Consider the following 21,111-nt stretch of genomic DNA (forward strand, 5'->3'; position numbering starts at 1 on the left):
ACACCAAGTTAGAATACTGGTCACAAACAATTACCAAAGGTGTTCAGTGCCTTTAAGTAGAAAATATTGCTCAAAAAATTAATGAGCTTGGCGAGATGTAGTCAGGTAACAGTCACAAGAACTAATCATGTTCACATGAAGGCTGGTATAGTGTGTCTGCTAAGCATGTTTGTTCTATGCTTATTTTTCCCAGTGCTTGTATGCAAGTTCAGAACATGTTTTCCTCTTGTGTTGGGGAAAGAAGAAAAACCCAATCAAACAAAAGAAACACCAAAAATGAATGTAAACATTAAATTGTGACAACACATGAGTACCCGACTAATAATGCATTTGTTTTTGTCTGCGTAATACTGACTTATTAAGCCAATTTGTTGAGACAATAACCTGTGAAAGTTTCAGCCGAATACAGTTATCTGTATAAATAAAGAAAACCACCCTAAAACAGCAACATATTTTTGAGTCGTTGATGTTGAGCGAAGTGATAGGCACTAAACTGCATCTGCACCTTTCACAAAAGGACCGACCCCACATAATTTTAAATCTCCAAGACTTGCCTTTATAAAATTGTTGCCATACTTTTATTTATTTGTGATCAATAGGAGCATTCCAGATGAAAAATTTTTGCATGATGCCAATCACAATTAAAATCTTTTTGGCAAGTAAGCTTCCTGATTGAAATGACACATTTCTTTTAGGGTCATTATTACCAAAATATGACCTTACCATCAAGTACCTACACAAAATGCACACTATGAGCAGAACCCCCCCCCCCATATTTGGCTTTAAAATGTTAAAAAGAAAACTTTTGTCCCCATATTTTCATTTCAAGGTAACCAACACACAATTTTTTCAAAAAAAATTGACAAATTATAAACTAGACTTGTTACAAAAACATGCAGAACCTAAGTTTCACTTTTCCTTGCATATTGATGACAATTTTATTTGTACCTTATTTCCAATTACTTTGAATGGAAAACAAAATTTCAAGTTGTTAGGTTTGATCAAATCAGTCACTATGAGACTAGGGGTAAATTTCACAAAGAGTTAGGACTAGTCCTAACTTAGGATTAGTCCTAGGAGATATTACAAACTTAAGGTTAGTCCTAAGTGAGGCAAGTAACTCATCCTAACTCGAGATAAGACTAGTCTTAACTCATTGTGAAAATCCATCCTAAGCGACAGAGACAGTAGACAAAGCAAAGAGACTTGTAGCAAGTCTAATTCAGAACAACTGGCGTTCCCATTCCACAGGGGGTTTATTTATCCTTCTGTTTGCTAAAGTACTTCAGTTTGTCCTCTGGATGCGGAATAATCTGGTGGAAAAAGAAGAAGAGAAAGTAGAAGTTTATCAACTTGTTATAAAATTAACTGGCTATCAAAAGTGTATAACATCAAATCTTACACTGGACCCTGCCAGGCCCAAGATTTTAGCGTTCCGAAAGTAAAGTCACGACTGGGCAAAGTTGGGTCTTGGGTTCGAATCCCACCCGAGTAATATGCCTACGTGATATTTTTTCACAGGACTAGGAAAAGTACTGAGTATACAGGGCTCACACACATCAGTGTATGGGTAAAAACCAAAATTAATATTCTACATCCCGATGCAAATTTAACATCTGTTATGACTGGGCAAGTCAGGCTGTCTTGTGTTGTTTAAATGATGATTTTTTCAGTTCGGAAAATCTCTTTTAATTCGATCCAGTATTGGATTTTTTTCTTTCCCATAATGAATTAAATTATGCATATAATCTTTTATCTTTACTGACAACCTAATATTTCCACTTACTGTGTCACTGCCTGGCTTCCAACCTGCTGGGCACACTTCACCATTCTTGTCTGTATACTGGAAAGCCTGCACCAATCTCAAAGTCTCATCAACCGATCGGCCGACCGGTAAATCATTCATTGTAATTTGACGTAGAACACCATTGCCGTCAATTATGAACAGGCCCCTGAAAATGAAAAATAACAAGGTGAAGATGAAATAAATAGCAAAGATTAAAGGCACTGGACACTATTGGTAATTATAAAAATTATTGTCAGCATAAAAACTTACTTGGTAATGAGCAATGGGGAGCTGTTGACAGTATAAAACATTGTGAGTTTTTTCAGAAAGAGGTTATTTTACACTCAATATTAAAAGTCTTCAGGCCTGATGCCTTTTTTAGGCATCTGAAAGCACACAAATCTGTGCAACAAGGGTTTTTTTCTTTCATTGTTCACAATTGCAACTTCGATGACCAACTGGTTCCAAATTTTCACAGACATATTTTATGCCTATGTCGGGATACACCAAGTGGGAGTACTGGTCTTTGGCAGTTACCAAAAGTGGTTAGTGCCTTTAGCACAGCTCTTCCAGGTTTGGAACGTTAAATTTATAATTACAGTTATAAATACTCAAAAAATCAATGGTCATAAAAACTTACTTTGCAAGAAACACTGCAGCTATTCACAGTAGAAACTATTTTGGTTAATTATGGTTTTGATATTTTTTTCACCCAAAACATTTGAATCTTAATTTTTTTTAGGGTTGGTCTCCATTCATGAACACTGCATCAGGAGATGTGGTTGGTACGAGCTGTCACTTTGATATTCATGGACTAATTCAACGTTCTTGTGAAAATATTACTCCTGAAACTGTTCAAGGATTCACGAAAAGATCGTAATTAATTATTTTTAATAAAAAACTGCAACATATTTTTGATGTTTTCTCCACATTTAACACTGTATTCAGCTGACACTTTCACATGTGACTTTTCTTGTAACTTTCTATATATATACATTTGCATTTATTTTTTTTACAAATCAGCATTATGGTGACAAATCTCCAACCCTATTTTAAAAACTAAAAACATTATGCATGAGCGGGATTACCTGAGAGTGTGCCCCAAATCCTCCAATAGAACCCCATAATCCTTAGAGATCTGGTGTGTTAGATCAGATAGAAGAGGGATTGACATTGGTCCAAGGCCGCCTTTCTTCCGTGGAGTATTCATCCTATTTCAAACAAACAAACAAACAAACAAACAAACAAACAAACAAACAAAATGATGAGAAAAAACAATAAAATACTGGGTGCGTTCGATTAGCTTCCCCGGGTCCACCCCGATGTGCTCATCCAAGTGAGCCGCTGACATGAGCTAATCGATCGCCAACTTCCCCCGGCATTGACGCCAAGGCATCTTGCGACAGCCAACCAAAACTACTTTTTTTGTGTGCATTATGTTTGAAACTGTTGGTGGATTCACAAAAAATAAATTTATAAGCTCACAGTGATACGAAAGTACCTGACTCGGAATAATAAAAAACTAACTGCTCACAGATTCGCTGATTTAAGGGCGACCTACTCCACAAGTACATTGTAGGGTACTTTGGGCTGACCTGGGTGAGCCCCGCATACGACGTCAAAGCTGTTGAACGCACAGGGAATGGACCTAGGCCGACCCGGGCACTAATGTATTAAAGCACATTGAGACAGTTTTTGTGAAATGCGCTTTGTAAGAACTTGTTATTACTATTATTATTATTAGTATCCTTGTTGGGGGAAACAAACTCAAATCTAGGTACAATAAGTGAACCCCGTTCGGAGTAGTATAGGAGCAAACATACCATGCCAAATGGGTGAACTGAGAATCGACAGAAACTGCAACCACATCGGTGTTGATTTTGTTGAACTCGCTGACTCGGTCACTGAAGGCAATGATTTCTGTAGGGCAGACAAAAGTACTGGAAGGAAAAATGTAATAAAAAATAATTAGAAAAAATTTCTGCAAAATCTTATTATTTTTCTTTGTTAATTTTTGTTAACTCAAAACATCAACATAACTACAGGAATGATATGAAATAAACATAAACATGTACAATATAACAGCTTTATTCCAAATTGTACAATTTGCATTACAGGAAAATCAAGGCAATATCAAGACATCTACTCATGACTGAGGTAAGTATGCTTTTAAAGGTATTAGTAGGCGGAAGTGGAATTCAAGGAATGGGTTCTTACAAGTCTAGAGGATAGAAGACAAGCACAAGATATCTTCCTTTGTAGTCCGACAACTTCAACTCTTTAAATTCTCCATTGACCACCGCGGTCCCCTCAAAGTTAGGGGCTGGTTTGGAAACTGCATGGAAAGTTACAGAGAGAGAGAAAAAATAATAAACAATAATTAACCATTGATCCCTTTGAGAGACGACTTGGATCTATCCTCACACCTCATAGTAACTCAACTTCCAAATTGTTAGATTATGATTATCGGGGTACACATGATCCTGTATGCTTTAGCCCATTCAAAGTGCCCAAGTGTTGCACAATGCCTGTGGCTGCAGCGCAATGTTTTGTACACGAGGCATGGTAAAATCACCAACTTTTCAACTTTTTTTGCGAAATAAGTGTCTTCCTCACAAAGATTTACACTTTTTTCCCAAATCAGCAGGTTTTTCGACGGAATTTCAATACTGTTTAGTTTCAAATTATTTAATAAAGTGATCACGTCTTAAATAAACCTGCTGATGCAACACATTTTTATGGGGCCTCTATTCGCAGTTTCTGCATCTATTGCATTAACCCACCTATTCAAATTCAACTGCTCAATTTTCAGGAGTCAATTTCCATTTAGTAATAACTATTTATAGTCAGTGTTCCATACATCAATGCCTGATCTAAACAATGGTTAAAACTGTGTGGAAAACTTTCCATATGGCTCCACCACTTTTTCACTCATTTTTACAAAAAGGAATATCTCATTGAGGTAAATTAGATACTATATAATTTCATATCGAATGAAAAAGTGGTGGCGCCACACGGACACTTTTCCAACTGTGCAAGCATTAAAGAGTGTTAACCACATTCCACAATGAACAGATGGCACTAGATTCAACAACATAGAGCAAGGCCACCAAGGATAAAGAGCATCAACAAGCTTGTCAAGTGGATAATGACAACTGAACTGAAGTGGGTACAATCATTTCAACTGTAAATTCAATCATACTTGAAAAGCTAGCCAGCTGAAAGATTCTCAATGATTTGATTAAGTCTCCCACATACTAATACGAAATTTTATGGCTGATTGCGCCATCTTGTTCAATTGACAAGGGTAAGGTTTGTATATAATAAAACAAACACGTGTTTTCGTTTCCATTTGTTACATATATACTATTCGATTTATAAAAACTCTGTATGTCATTGTCAGACAAAATAAGACAATTGTGATGCCAGAAAACTCCCTGTAGAAAGTGCCCTCATCATGCTGATGTGGTCAAAAATGCAGCGGTCTACAATCATTCTACCTCCAACTTCAATTCAACATAACATGTTCAATCAAGTTCAATCATCCTCCGTCCATGCCAATCCATCCAATTCCAACCCCAAAAGAGTCCATGAATTGTAAAAACACAATGTTTTTTCAAATATTTCACATAAGATAGGATCAAATGTAGCATTTATTTGCTCTAATTAAAAGAGAACTGTTGTATTGAACTCCAAAAGCCAATATCATCTGAAAACCAATTAAAATACCCCTCCCACTTTTTCAACCACACGTACGGGGCTAAAACCTATAGCCACGCCCACCCTTTCTTTCCAAAATTATGTTTGCGTTACGTTCCATACTTTGCGCTTTACTCCAGTGAACAGCATGCTCGGAGGACCTCAGTCCCTCTCCAGGATAAACATGCCCCCCTCCGTAGCTGTAGCAGGCCTCTTCAGCTCCGGACGGCAAAGAAAAAGCCAACACGAAGAGAAAACTGCACACGCTAAATGCAACGAAAGACAACAAACGCGCCATCTTGGACTGAGATAGCCAGGTGCCTCACTAAAACTGTATATACAGAAAACCGGTTGGTGGCCGTCTGGGTAACTTACACAAATTAATCACTTTTTTTTTACTTGGACAGCATGTAGTCAGAAAGACACGTACCAATTTAGACTGGCAAATAATGTCCAGTGATGTTTTGTTATAGAATTTTCCCCCATATGTGTCTATTTATCTCAAGATAAAATTTAAGTTAACCATACTGGATGTAGTGAAGTAAAACAAACTGCTCTACGTATAGTTTAATTGACAAATAAGAATCTTTTAAAGATTCAAAAGAACTAAATTTAAATTTTAGACGAAGAAGGACTTGACAAGTTTAGTACACACAATTCTCAATCGGGTTCAAACTGATCGGGCACGTGTGTTTGTTTTTAGGTCAAAGGTCAACGAACTGCCGATGTGTTCTTGTTTTGTTTTGTAAGCATAAGAAGTGGGTAACTTCATCAGTCAACCACGATCTTGGGTAATCTGTCCATACTCCATGAAGGTAGAAAATGATCTGTCTTTATCTGTTGCTCGTCAAAACAACGAAATATGGTTTGTAAATAGAACAGGGCAGGACACAGCATGACATACGTAGTAAAATGCTGTAGGAGGCCTACCATTTTACCAATCTTCTTCTTCCTTGTCTATCTATTCTAAACTAATTATAAATATAAAACTAATCTAATTATTATTAATTAAAATGAACAGCAGTGTCAGTGATGTTTAAACATAAATTAATGATTGTTGATTATGATTGATTCTTGAATGACGTGCTCTATAAATTAATAGTTTACTCCTTTAAAATGAGCTGCTCAATATTATTATTAATTACATCAACCAACAAGATCAAGATGTTGTTGCCTATCACACAAACAAATGTTGTTGCACTCAGTCATGGAGGTAGAAATAGCTCACACGTACATGTCTAGTTCATGTAGTTGCGAAAACGTAATAACCCTCCGGCTGTCGGCAGGAGGGTTATGTTATCGTAACTATATGGACTATCATGACTAGTACATGTCATGATGTACTAAACAGTGTCAGTTTTACCTTATTTATTAAATGTGCACCCTATACTACCTAGCTAGACCGAGGAACCAGGGGCGCTGTACTCTTTTTTTTTTACAAAATTTTGTCATTATTGGCGTACGACCGATATGACCAAATTTTGAAAGAAGGAGTACAGCGCCCCAGTTACTGGGTCTACCCTACCCTACTCTAGAATTATGAGGTTCATGCGCTATCATCTCCAGATAATAGCGGAAATAGCGGAATGAACCTGTAGTTAGTTAGGAGTATCATTCTGCTGCTTTACGATGATTCGTTCTAATACTAATAATGTTATTAAAATCCTATAGATGTGTTTTTAAACTGAAATAATGTAAAACAAGTATTTTTATCCCCAGAACCAGAATGGATGCCTTTGAATTGATCCTTCCCATCATTTACCATTGAAGTCTTGAAGACACAGCTGTTTGATCAAGTAATATGTTCAGGCCACCAGTCGCTTTTCGGTCTCCTGGACGTCAGGGATATGCAGTACAGTTCTCCCCATACCTCCCGCAAAGATTGGCCGTAGCGGCATCTCAGCATTTTGGAATTGCAGGTCAGTTTTTGGACACACTGCATTGGAAGTCAGACAACTCTTTTGTCGGACAACTCGACCGTTTAAGACTCAGCGGTTAATACAACTCCACTTTGAGACAACTCGAAGAATGGCCAAAACAAGTCAACGGTTGAACTGTTGTTCTCCATTAATGACATGTTTACACAAATTTCCTGTGTAAATCCTAACCGTACCCCTAACCATAACCCTTACCTTCCCCCCCCCCCCCTTACCCTCTCCCCCGCTTACCGGCCCTGTGCGCGCCCCGTGCTGAGGCCCCCGTCACGGCCATCTGTCAACTTGTCCATCTGTTGACTTGTCTTGGTCCTAAGTCTAGTTGTCTGACTGTTGAAAAAAAATGTCCGTCGAGTTGTCTAAACGGATGAGCTGTCTCATCCGTCGAGTTGTCTGAACGGTCAAGTTTTTCAACGGAAAAGTTGTCTGAACACCGTTCACTGCTTTGTATCCTATGACAGACAGACAGGCCAATTTGATCAGGTTTTGATTATTTTAATAAATAATAATAACAATAAAAAACCAATTTTTTTATTTAATTGGCCTCTACATCTATGACCAACGATATTTCAAGACGCTGGAAAAGAGGTTCTTCTAATTTTGTGATGACCGTTTTAAAAATGCCTTGCAATTCCAGCTGAAGTTGGTTTCAAAGTAGTACATAAAAATACTTCATTGTTGTGCATGTGCATCACACCTTAATGCACTAGACACTATCCGTATTACTCAAAATAATTATTAGTAACAAGCAATGAAGAGCTGTTGATAATACATAACATTGTGAGAAAGGCTGCCTCTGAAGTGACAGAGTTTTTTAGAAAGAGGTAATTTCTCACCTATTTAGTTATTAAAGACAGTGGACACTATTGGTATGTGTCAAAGACCAGTCTTCTCACTTGGTGTATCTCAACATATGCATGAAATAACAAACCTGTGAAAATTTTAGCTCAATTAGTCGTCGAAGTTGCGAGATAATAATGAAAGAAAAAACACCCTTGTCACATGAAGTTGTGTGCGTTTAGATGGTTGATTTTGAGACCTCAAGTTCTAAACTTGAGGTCTCAAAATCAAATTGGTGGAAAATTACTTCTTTCTCGAAAACTACGTCACTTCAGAGGGAGCCGTTTCTCACAATGTTTTATACTATCAACCTCTCCCCATTACTCGTTACCAAGTTAGGTTTTATGCTAATAATTATTTTGAGTAATTACCAATAGTGTCCACTGCCTTGAATAGGCCTGAAGCCTTTTATAAGGCATCTGTCGCACAATTTGTTTCTCGAAATATTAACAACAGCTGAAGTGCTTCTTAATAAAAAGCACCCTTACCAAGTAGGTTTGTTATGGTCATTTATTACCAAAGTATACCTTTCCAGTCCTTTAATTAACACGCATTCTTTTCTTTTTGTTTTCCTCAATCTGTACAGGTAAAGGAAGCTTGTTTGTTATTGATGTTTTACCAGCCGGTGCTGTACTGTTAAACAGGTATGTTATCTTATATTTTAGGGCTCAATTTCACAAAACATGAAGGAACACGTTGCCTTTGATCAGTCGAGTTGGTCTTTGAAAAGCGTTTGTAACCGTTGGCTATAAAATGCATATGGTTTGAAAGATGTTTTGAAAGTAAAATACAATGATCCACACAAATGCCTCGAAACTGCGTGGTTTTCCTTTTACCTCGTCGGCTAACACGGTCGGCCGTTTAATATGGGAGACAAATTTTTGACTCCCATAAATAGCTGACCGAGTTAGTTCGCAAAGCAAAAGGAAAACCACGCAATTTCTAGGCAAATTTCTAGGTTACAAATGCTTTTTATACTGCCAACTCATCTGATCCAAGGCAACGTGTCCCTTTAAGATTCATGATAAGTTGAGTTGACAATATTGACATTAGGGCCTACTTATTTGCTATTTTGATAGTTGCCTTGGTGCCCTTGAGTTGGTCCTATGCTAATTTGAATTTCCTTTAGCAGTGTCTAGCTGTCCCAAAGTTGACACCATATATAGATGGCCATACAAAATTTATGGAATTTTGCATGAAGATGGCCTCGAACGTGGTCAACGGCCAATCAACAGCCGAAGTAAAAGTAGGATGTCTACAGAAGGTTACACGATGGCAACCAAACTGCACTTGAAGGCAACCCTAAAATTGAGTCTTCCTATAGGGATTATTCTTCCTGCGTGGACAAGATACCCTCACGATGGCCTTGCAGAGGGCAAATTACAGGAATTCAACACGAAAATGAAGCTTCGCAATGTCCTTCAGAAATTTTTCGGCATGCCGTAGATTTTGCCAATGCTCACTAAGTTGCTTGTATGAGCCTTAGAAACTCCACCAGCGGTCATACGATTGCTTAAAGGCACTGGACACTATTGGTAATTTACTCAAAATAATTGTTAGCATAAAACCTTACATGGTAATGAGCAATGGAGAGCTGTTGATAGTATAAAACATTGTGAGAAACGGCCCCCTCTGAAGTAACTAGTTTTTGAGAAAGAAGTAATATCTCAGTAGATTTAAAATCAAGCATCTGAAAGTACAAACTTCGTGTGACATGGGTGTTTTTTCTTGCATTTTTATCTTGCAACTTGACAACCAATTGAGTTCAATTTTTCTCAGGTTTGTTATTTTGTGCATATATTGAGATACACCAACTGAGAAGACTGGTCTTTGACAATTACCAAGTGTGTCCAGTGTCTTTGAGATGCCCTCACGAATGGCCCAATATTTTTATGATCTTAGCAGAATTTGAACATTTCCTTTATTCGCAAGACCACACATTGTTGTCTCACCTATCGAGGAAATCTAGGCCTACATTAGGTGATCGGGCATTTGTATACGCCGCTCCAAATCTTGGGAACAATCTCCCACCTTGCATTAGACAGTCTTCTTCACTTAATTTATTTAAATCTAAGTTAAAAACCCATTTGTTTACTTCACTCATTTAATTCATTCTTGCTCTGTTTGTGTATTTGTTTTTTTCATATTTTCTCTGTTGTATTCCTTGTAATGCGCAGTAGAGTATATTTATATAGGTCACTGCGCAATATAAATGTGCGTATTATTATTATCGTGTATCCATCTGGTGTCAAGTTCGGGACAGTGCGGGGCCTGCATTACAGGTGCACTCTTAATTTAGAAAAAAACTGAGTTCTAGGCTTCAGTACACATATCTTCTAGTGTACAATGTATAATGTGATGTTTTTTTTGTGTATGCAGTTACGAATGGAGTGAAGGTCTATTTGACCTAGCCTGGTCAGAGTCTAACAAGAATGTCATTTTATGTGGCAGTGGGGATGGATCTATCCAGATATGGGACACAACACAGGCACAGGTTGGCATTCTCTCTTGTATTTCCGCAACAAAAATCAAACCTATCTAGTTTGGTATGATTCTGATGGATTCGGTTCTTTACAACCAAACCCTCACTGGAGTGCCACGACAGCTCGGAGCTGTAATACTCCCCAGGGCGCTGAGAAAGACTAAAGGAATGTTATTGGCCCAATGACCAGGGGTTGATTTCACAAAGAGTTGGGACTAGTCCTAATTTCGGACTAGTCCTAGGAGATATTAAAAACTTAAGGCTAACTCATCCTAACTCGAGGTAAGACTAGTCTTAACTCTTTGTGAAACCCTCCCCAGGGCATTAATGTAAAGCACATTAAGATACCATTGTGAAATGCGCTATATAAGAACTAGTTGTTATTATTATTCGATCTTATCACAGCATGCAAAAGAAAGATTACAATTTCTTTTGTGCCAGTAACTCCTTGGGTCGGGCCACGTCCTGTAGCCTTAGATCTTAAAGATTATTTTCAAGATCCTCGGTTTCCACCAGCCCCGCCTTTTGCAACATACCTATCCTCTTATTATAGGTTTTCTCGGTAATTGAGCGGTCAATTTCATTTTCATGCATTCAAATTAAAGCTGTTTTGCCTCTCCAGTTGTAACTGCGTTTCAAATTAAGAATTCGACCATTCAATTTCGTTTTGAGTTGAGTCAAATTCCTTTAGCACTCAGTTCAATTTAGCGTATCGTCATTCTTTTTCGTAACACACACGCCTCAAGAAGCGTCTGCGAATTTAAATGCTGCTTTGATAAATTATTGTTAAATTGAATGATTATTTTGTTAAATCGAATGACGCCACATTGCATTTGACTAATCATGAAACAAAATCGAAAGACCCTTTTTAGTAGCATTCGATTTTGCGGGAAATAGAATAGCTTGGTGGCTAAATTGGCTGCTCATTTGCCGAAATTGACCGAGAAAACCTATAATGTGTAAAAAAATTATTTCAGCCTACAGTACCTCGTCCTACAAAGTCAAACAGAACCCTGATTAGAATTTAAACGAATTTGTGACTGTTTGAGTTTTACGAGACAACAGAGTTTACATTAGAATCTGATTTCAGTCTTCAGTTGTGTTTGGTTTTTGTTTTGCATGCAGCCAAAACAGAAACACAATATGCTTGTCTCAACATGATTTCATTTATTTCGGTTCATACACCGATGTGTGTAAGCACTGAATGCTCAGTACTTTCCTGAGTCCTCTTAAAAAATAAATCACAGGCATATTACTCGGGTGGGATTCGAACCCACGACTCTTGCAATGTCTAGAGCAGTGTCTTACCAACTAGACCATCGAGATTGCCCCCGTAGCTAGAGGCAGTTGGTTTGCAAGAATTGCAAGAGTGGTGGGTTCGAATCCTACCCGAGTAATATGCCTGTGAATTTGTTTTTTTCACAGGACTCGGGAAAGTAGATTATACAGTGCTAACACACATCGGTGTATGGGTAAAAACCAAAGTTAATATTCTATATCCCGATGCAAATTTTACATTTATTATGATTTCATCTGTGAATCTTGTTTCTCTTCTAATGCAGGGTCCAGTTAAAGCATTTAAGGAACATACCAAAGAGGTAAGATTGAAGTTGAAGACACTGTACAGCCTAGGTGGTTACCAGAAGAAGACGTAAATAAATACTTCTTTGGTCTCTGGTGCACTCTGGCTCTTGCTGTTTGCTTAAAAAAGACACTGGACACATTTTGTAATAGACCAATCCATTAAAGACACTGGACACTATTGGTAATTGTCAGAGACTAGTCTTCACACTCGGTGTATCTCTACATTTGCATAAAATAACAAACCTGTGGAAATTTGAGCTCAATCAGTCGTTGAAGTTGCGAGATATTAATGAAAGAAAAAAACACCCTGGTTACACCATGGTCACATGAAGTTGTGTGCTTTCAGATGCTTGATTTCGTGACCTCAAATGCTAAATCTGAGGTCTCGAAATCAAATTCGTGGAAAATTACTTCTTCATCGAAAACTACGTCACTTAAGTGGGAGCTGTTTCTCACAATGTTTAATACTATTAACCTCTCCCCATTACTCATAATCAAGAAAGGTTTTATGATAATAATTATTTTGAGTAATTACCAATAGTGTCCACTGCCTTTAAGCTCCGCCCCATTGTGTGGATTGACCAATCACAACCCATTGCGCCACCAGAAGTCAGACAAAATAAAGTCCGGCGACATGCGTGCGGTATGCTTGGCGTGCGCGACAGAGTTGTGCAGAATAGCATTGGAGAGGCTCACGTATTCATGCTCACACGTGCGCCGTGGGCGGAGCCTAAAGGATCGGTCTTTTGTCAAAGACCAGTATTCTCATTTGGTGTATGAATTCCAACATCTGCATAAAACAACAAACCTGTGAAACTAGTCACCGAAGTTGCAAGAAAATGATGAAAGAAAAAACAGCTTGTTGCGCATGTGTGTCCTTTCAGATGCATAATAAAAAGCTTCATGCCTGATAAAGTCCCTACCTCTTCCTCAAAAACTACATTACTTCAGAGGAAGCCATTTCTCACTATGTTTTTTACTATCAACAGCTCTCCATTGCTAATTTATTTGACCAAGTAACTTTTCATGCTAAAAATTATTTTGAGTAATTACGAATAGTGTCCAGTGCCTTTAATGTAAAAAGTCACAACTTTAGGAAACGATTTTACTTACTTAGAAAATAAGGTTACCAGCCAAATTACAAGTGATTCAAATTGGAGCGTGTATTTTGTTTGCCATTTCAGGTTAATGGTGTAGATTGGAGTCAGACAAGAGACGAAAATCTTGTGGTTTCAGCTTCGTGGGATAAAACAATCAAACTGGTAAGTGAACTACACAAGTAACCCTAAAACCCGGTTCGTACTTCCTGGGATTGTGAATGCGAAGCTAGTTTTTGATGTCACAAATTCACAACGAATAATTCTCACAGTCCAAGTCCTGCGAAACAATCGTTGCGAAAACAGCCCTGTGACTTAGAAAAAATTTGCTTTGCATGAAGTATGAATCGGGCTTAACCTCTCCTTTTGGAATTACCAACCTTGGTTTGGTTATACATTCAAGCTCGTTTGCAGTGTGTACAATCTTGCTTTGCCGTTTTGTCCCCAGAGCGCACTGCTCGATCATAACCCCTGGAAGTGGGTTTAATTAGCCCTTTGGTTGATCCATTATGTGTTTAAGAGCAGTGTTCCCATTGCACTTTTTCGTTCGCTGCCACATGGAATGTTACTGTGACTGACTTTAGTGTACCGGTAGTTCTGCTGGGCAATCCCACCTGGAGAGTTTTACAGCATGGTCACTGTAGGTTTACAGCGTGGAGTTGCTCCCATTAATGTTAAGTTACCATGGCTGCGCAACCTCTTTCACCCTGTAAGTTTTACCTCACGGTCACGGTAAGTTGACAGGGAGGTCAGTTTACCGTGCATCCCAATTGAATTTAATGTTGTCATTCTACAGAAAAGTCAAGTTACTTTAAGTCCAATAGGAACACTGCTTTAAAGGCGTAATGTTCGTATAACACTGTCAAAGAGGCATCAAGTTATAGAGAATCTGGTCCCCTCTCATTCTTCTTTGATCTTGTGATATGTCTATCTATACAGTTAGGGTGACGAAACAATGAATTATTTAAAGTGGATTGCTTCAAAGTACCTTACATTTTGTGAGGAAAGTCTGAAATCAAAGTGATTATGATAATCTGCTCTTACCGCAGTGGGATCCAAATCACCACCAATCTTTAGCGACATTTAACGGACACCAACACATAGTCTACAGCGCCAAGTGGTCTCCCTACGTACCTGGATGCTTTGCTTCAGTCTCAGGTATTGTGTGTAAAACCTTATGCAACCAAAGTTGAGTTAAATGTGTAGATGGAATCGGTGTTTAAGATAACAGACAGATGACATTGTAACATCGAGAAAGTTGAGTTAGCTGCTTACCAACCAAAAGGACCACATCCAACATTCCAGTTTTATAGGAGTTATTATAACATGTCAATCAGGAAATAAAGCCACTAACCGCCTGGCGTTGGGGGCATTGGGATTTAGCAAGAGGAGTCTAAGTGCAATTCTCCAGGTCATGAACTATTCTGCCCAAGAGAAGGCCAACAAAATACTTATTTGAAGTTCATGCTAAATGAAATTTGTGTGAAAATTGTCACATTGTCAGTAAAACCTTTCCATATCGTATTTTCACCATGCAAAGTTTCAAATCCTACTTAATGAAGATAAGTTATTCGCCCTCTACTTGTCATGGCACTTTGTTGAGTTGTCTCACTGAGGAATTGTCAAGCTGGCGAGTTGTCTGACTGGACGAGTTGTCTGACCCGTCAAGTTGTGAGAATGTCAAGTTGTCAAACTGACAAGTTGTCTGAACTACTGTCGATCTTAATGCGTTGGCTCGTCTGAAATATGCCTTGAAAATGTGTGGTTTCTTTTTACTTTGTGAACTTACATGGTCCGCCATTTTGGTTTTGACAAAATGGCAGGGCTTTAAAAATGTTATATATATATATTTATATGATATAATCTGGTTGGCCTTGGTCTCGGAAACTGTAGCCTTGGCCTTGGACACTGTGGCCCATGACCTGGACACTGGAAATCACCTATTTCTCAAAAACTTTGTTACTTCAGAGGGAGTCATTCCTCACAATGTTTTATAGGCCTACTGTACTATCAACAACACTCCATTGCTCGTTACCAAGTTAGTTTTTATGCTAGTAACTATTTTGAGTAATTACCAATAGTTTCCAGTGCCTTTAACATATCAGACTGGCTTCTTTCAAGACTCAACTAGAAAGGCATACCATTTTATTTGGAAATTGTTTTTCTCCTCCTTCAGGGGATCACACCGTGCGATTATGGGACATGAGGAAGCCAGACGCAGCAAGAATGGTTATCCCAGCAGCCAACTGTGAGATCATCACATGTGACTGGTGTAAATATGACCAGGTATACATTACTAATAATATATTATAAGTTGTCACACAAGCGCAAGTGGAATACGGAAAAATATAGCGCTTCTGCCGCCGAGCTGGATATGGGACGCAGACATGCTATATTTTCCGTATTTCCACGAGTGCGTGTGTGATAACGTATTTATTTTCAAGCAAACTTGGCGCGTGACATAGAACACACAATACGCATGGCAGTGATATTAAGGGTGCAATATAGGTTTTTATCACCACTCCATTCTGCCAATCTGATTGGAGGATTAGCGCGTACTTGAAGATAATAATAATTATAACACACCTCTTGCTTGTTCTGTATTCTGGTTGGCTGAAACACGGGTCACATGGGATAAACTAATATACTCGCGCGCGCGTGATTGCGCGTGTGTGTTTTGCGGGAATAGTACCCGGGCGGGCACTAGCCTTTGAAAATAGTGCCTGGTTACAGCGCCCTCTCTTGACTTGAACCGTGAACAGCAACTACAAAACTTCCTTTATTTTCCAGATTTCTGTTCTTATTTCACATTTAAGAACAAGGTGTGTTATAAAACACATTTTGACTGGTATAATTCGGTAACTAGTGTACGTCTATTCCTCCTCGGGCCTCTGAGTGACCAGAAGAGGGGCCTGTTTCCCTCGGCCTTCGGCCTCGAGAAATGGGTCGCTCTTCTAGTCACTCAAAGTCCCCCGGGGGAATAGACGTACACTAGTTACCTCATTGCCAGTCAATATGTGCATACTAGTATATAACTAGCTCTCAGAGCCATCCACCCAGACAATAGACATTTTCAAAACAACCCTGAAGACTAATTTTTTCATAAAAATCTCATTGACATGCCATAGACATTCAATTCAATTCAACTTATTACAAACATCACGTTAAAAACATGGAAATTGCCTTCCAGTCTGCATCGATGATAAAAATCACAAACTTAAAAAATATATAATAGAAACAACAAGTATAAAAAAAAGACATGGGATTGTTTTAATTTTTTCTTGATCTTTGCACAGCTGGAGGGAACTCTTTTATTGAAGCAAGTGCCATGAGCACTTTTGTGGATACTGGCGCTTTAAAATATGTCATTATTATTTTTTAGAGAAATGTTTCCATCTGTAGTGCTGTCATTGTTTAGGAAAAAAAAACACTCAAAAACAGTTCTGGGGTAAAAGTTATTTGAAAATATGTCTTAATTTGTCTACAGAATCTACTTCTCATTGGATCAGTGGATAGTAAGATTAGAGGCTTAGATCTGAGGAATCCCAAAGCTCCACTCTTTCAGCTTGGTGGACATACACATGCAATACGGAGAGTAAAGGTAAGACGTTTTTTTCCTAATACTGATGTGTATAAGCACTGTCAGCAACTCGCCTAAGTTGAGGGCCTAGGACACGGCCTGGAATTCGTGCAGAGACAGTCTTCCTGGAGCACACCAAAGTATGGTGTTAGAGGCCTTCGTAGTGGAGGCCAGCGAAGCTCCGTCCCCCATGAGCCTGCACGACAGACGCGGGCCGTAACTGCTTTCCAGAAAAGAAAAATAGAAAGCACAGCCAGCTGGCCTCTGGACCCAACCAAGTTTTGTTTTTAAACCCAGCAGCTGCCCATAGAAATTAGCGAGTATACAGACCGCCATAAGTGCAGAATTGTTTTGAAAAACAGTGCCATGAAATTGGGCCCTGCTTAAAGCCTGTAAACATAAAAACTTGCTCAGCAATCACAAAAGTTTACACTATTGCAAAGGCATTTGCTAAGCAGTTGTTTCTGCTTAACAGCTTTATAAAACTGGACCCTGGTTAAGGCTCGGTTGGTCCAGTGGTTAAGACAAGAATGCTATATGGAAGTTGTGGGCTCGAATCCCATCTAAGTAGTATGCCTGGGGATTCTTTTTTCCCTGCAGGACTTTAAAGAATTAGTATACGGTACTTCTTACACATCTTTTTCAGGGTAAATACAAAGTGATTTGATTTATCCACAATGAAAACAGAGAAAAAATCAGACGTTTTTTTCATTTATTTTTGTGTGACTCCGATTACTACTGTAAGGGTTAAAATATCACTTTCATAGTATTTATTTGTTAAGTGTTGATAATGGTTTTTGACAATTCCCAATGTCTGCTTGCTTTTAAAATCAATTTGTTATGCTTAGTTTGTTTGAACTTGGCATTCAGACTTTGAGCAGAATACTTGTGTCATTATCAAATTACATAATTGCAGTCTCCTGACGATGACTAGAGCAAGCTAGTCGAAACGTTGAGACCAATTCAGTAGTACAGTTAATTACAATCCTATAAGCTAAAGTAGCAGTCCCAGCCAATTTTCTATACCTTCCGCCCGGGTAGTAGTTACAAAGCAGGACAGTTCTTTTCAGAACTGAGAAGTCTGAGAGATTCTCTAAGAACAAACTCTACCTGGCAAGTAGATACACACATGGTGTTACCGCAAACCAAATATATATTGATACCTCACCATGCAATGGCTAAAATCATATAGACCTTAGTCATGTCAGTCTAACAGTTTTTGACATTTTCTTTTTTGGACAGTGTTCTCCGCACAAGAAAACTGTTCTTGCTTCCTGTTCATATGACTTCACGGTGCGGACCTGGGACTTTGCTCAGCAAACCACACCACTAGAAACCATCGAACATCATACAGAGTTCGTCTGTGGCTTAGATTTCAATCTCCACATACCAGGCCAGGTTAGTATTTTCAGGAAGAAGTTGACAGACATTTACACCAAGTTCTAAAAAAACTTAAAAGAGAGATGGCTTTGACTATAAATTTGCTTGCTCTAGTTTGAAATTGGGAGACCCGATTTATACAGAAAAAAATCTTTTTAGAATGTTTTCTTTGAATTTTTTTAGTCAGATGATGTTGCTTTTTAGGCAGGGGACACTATTGGTAATTACTCAAAATATTGTTTGCATAAAACTTACTTGTTAACAAGCAATGGAGAGATGTTGATAATATAAAACATTGTGAGAAATGGCGCCTTCTGAAGTAACATAGGTTTTGATAAGAGGTAATTTCTCACTCAAATATTAAAAGTCTTCAGGCCTGAAGTCTTTTATTATGCATCTGAAACACACAAAATAGTGCAACAAGGGTGTTTTTTCCCCTTTCATTACTTCTTGCAACTTTGAGGATCAATTGAGTCAAAATGTTCACAGATTTGTTATTTTATGCATATGTTGGGATACATCAAGTGAGAATACTGAGAATACTGGTCTTCAAGTGTTTGTTGATGAGTATGCAACTGTTGTGTTTTATGCATTTTTCAGCTTGCTGATTGTGGATGGGACGACAGAACAGTTGTATTCAGCCCAAAGTCATTACTTGAAAATCAACCCACCGGAGCTACTTGATATTGGACAACGAGGGCGATCCTCGAACCTTTCTTGACAGGGTGTAAAACAAAGGAAAATCTAAGTACCTTGCAGCTGCTGATTTATTTAAATTAATAGCTATGGTAGCAGAATGAGTCCTTTGCTACAACATTGCCTCTGTTCATCCTGTGTAACATTATTTGCTTAACAGTTATCATAATTCCAAGTAATAAACCCCAAGGGAAATTGAGTAGGTAAATATTTCCAGTCAGTTTCCCTTGTGGTTTATGACTTGATATTTTAAACAAAAAATATATCCCTTTGAGTAATCTTCAACTGCTGCTTCCCAGCTAGGACCATCAACGTGGGTGTAATCCCTGCCTACTTGGCAGTTACAGGTTGTATGGCTTTTGACTGCCCCCTCCCCCCTCCCCCGAAACAAATATTTTTACAAAATAGGAAGACCTCCATTATTAGAGCTAGACATGCTCAGTTGGTAGAACTGGGCATGACCACGGCATTGGAGGTTCAAATCCCACTGTGATGATTAATTGTTCTTTGTTCTACCTGAATTAATTGTTATTTAATTGAGCTTTTCACAAAAGTGAAAAGTGGTTTGTAAAAGTGGTTTATCGTGCATTATTTGTGATTATCAGAATTCATAGTCTGGATGTATGTATTCAGTGCTTTATGTGCTAATAAATGAAGTCTAGGTACCAGTCTTATCAGTATTTTAATGCCCTTTTGGTACTTTTGCCACCAAGATCTTACTGTTTCTGTATAAATTAAAATTGGCATTTCTTATTTTATATAGCAACGTGTTTAATTTCAATTTTATTGCCAAGTGTGTGAATTAAGTTTATATTTAAATTTTACAAAGAAATGAAGTTTCAATAAAGTACAGCAAATCTTCATTTTATGAGCAAGGTTGTAATCATAAAGATACACACAAATCCATCAGCCACCTGCCCAGTGATCTCTCCTCGCCATTTTTTCTTCTTACTAATGCACCAGAACCTAACAACACACACGGTAACTCGTGTCAACTCTAGGTTAAACCAGTGGGACCAAGCTTGAGTGGGACAAACCTGGAAAACCTTATAAGTCATTGAGGTTACCAGGAGTTCCCACCTGGGGTGGACTGCTCAAAGAGTTGAAGACACTGGACACTATTGGTAGTTGTCAAAGACCAGTCTTTTCACTTGGTGTATCTCAACATATACATTTTAAATAACAAACCTGTGAAAATTTGAGCTCAATCGGTTGTCGAAGTTGCGAAATAACAATGAAAGAAAAAAATACCCTTGTCACAAGAAGTTGTGTGCTTCAGATGTTTGATTTTGAGAACTCAAATTTTAAATCTGAGGTCTCAAAATCAAATTCGTGGAAAATTACTTCTTTCTCGAAAATTACGTTACTTCAGAGAGATTTGTTTCTCACAATGTTTTATACTATCGACATCTATCCAGTAATCGTTACCAAGTAAGTTTTTATGCTAAAAATTATTTTGAGTAATTACCAAAAGTGTCCACTGCCTTTAACTCATAGGACTAGTCCTTATTAAGACTATCGTTGTGAAACCAGCCCCTGGTTTTACTTTCCATTCCTCCCTAATTGGACTGACCATGTTTTCAATGTATAAAAGAACCACATTTCGCCTGTCTGATTATTTACTTGAATAATTGTAAAGTAATATTTTAAAGTCCTTGTGAATAAATTACTTGATGAGATTTAAAAAAAAATATGTAAGTTTTGTCAATTTATTTAATGAAGTGTTTAGGTAATGTAATTTCTTCTAAAATGTTAGTCATATATCTCAATGGAATTTGTTTACAGTTGAAAGTTTACTAAACAAAACTCTCTGAGAGAAATTTGTTATTCTCTGCCGGCCAAATTCCACCCACTATTGTTAGGGACAGGCCTGGCATTTTATTGTAAGGGCAAGGCTATTTTCATTTTGTAAAGGGTATTTCATTGGAGAGTTTATAAGAAGGTTTTGAAGGGCACCAAGGCCAAGAGCAGGGCATTAGGATGTTGCTGTCTTACAGATTTACAGATTCACTGCATCATTTCAAACATTATTA

General features: G+C 38.1%; 2 protein-coding genes across 3 annotated transcripts; one reads left to right on the forward strand and one right to left on the reverse strand.

Moving 5' to 3' along the window:
• Positions 1–180: 180 nt before the first annotated feature.
• Positions 181–5,811, reverse strand: LOC139947279 (peroxiredoxin-2-like). Its single transcript, XM_071945164.1, has 6 exons — positions 5,609–5,811; positions 4,004–4,121; positions 3,610–3,726; positions 2,875–2,997; positions 1,787–1,952; positions 181–1,313 (listed from the first exon to the last, which is right to left on the reverse strand). The coding sequence occupies exons 1-6, from the start codon at positions 5,781–5,783 to the stop codon at positions 1,257–1,259; spliced, it is 756 nt and encodes a 251-aa protein (XP_071801265.1). The 5' UTR covers positions 5,784–5,811; the 3' UTR covers positions 181–1,256.
• Positions 5,812–6,207: 396 nt separating this feature from the next.
• Positions 6,208–20,763, forward strand: LOC139947280 (uncharacterized). Of its 2 annotated transcripts, none has more exons than XM_071945165.1 (11): positions 6,208–6,350; positions 7,205–7,404; positions 8,846–8,903; positions 10,639–10,753; positions 12,304–12,339; positions 13,510–13,587; positions 14,472–14,580; positions 15,599–15,708; positions 16,910–17,023; positions 18,245–18,400; positions 18,983–20,763. In XM_071945165.1, the coding sequence occupies exons 2-11, from the start codon at positions 7,287–7,289 to the stop codon at positions 19,064–19,066; spliced, it is 978 nt and encodes a 325-aa protein (XP_071801266.1). In that variant the 5' UTR covers positions 6,208–6,350; positions 7,205–7,286; the 3' UTR covers positions 19,067–20,763. The 2 variants fall into 2 exon arrangements, with proteins under 2 accessions (XP_071801266.1, XP_071801267.1); XM_071945166.1 differs by having other exon boundaries at positions 6,213–6,300.
• Positions 20,764–21,111: the final 348 nt, after the last annotated feature.

The sequence above is a fragment of the Asterias amurensis genome, chromosome 14 (assembly GCF_032118995.1).
Source record: "Asterias amurensis chromosome 14, ASM3211899v1".
NCBI lineage: Eukaryota > Metazoa > Echinodermata > Asteroidea > Forcipulatida > Asteriidae > Asterias > Asterias amurensis.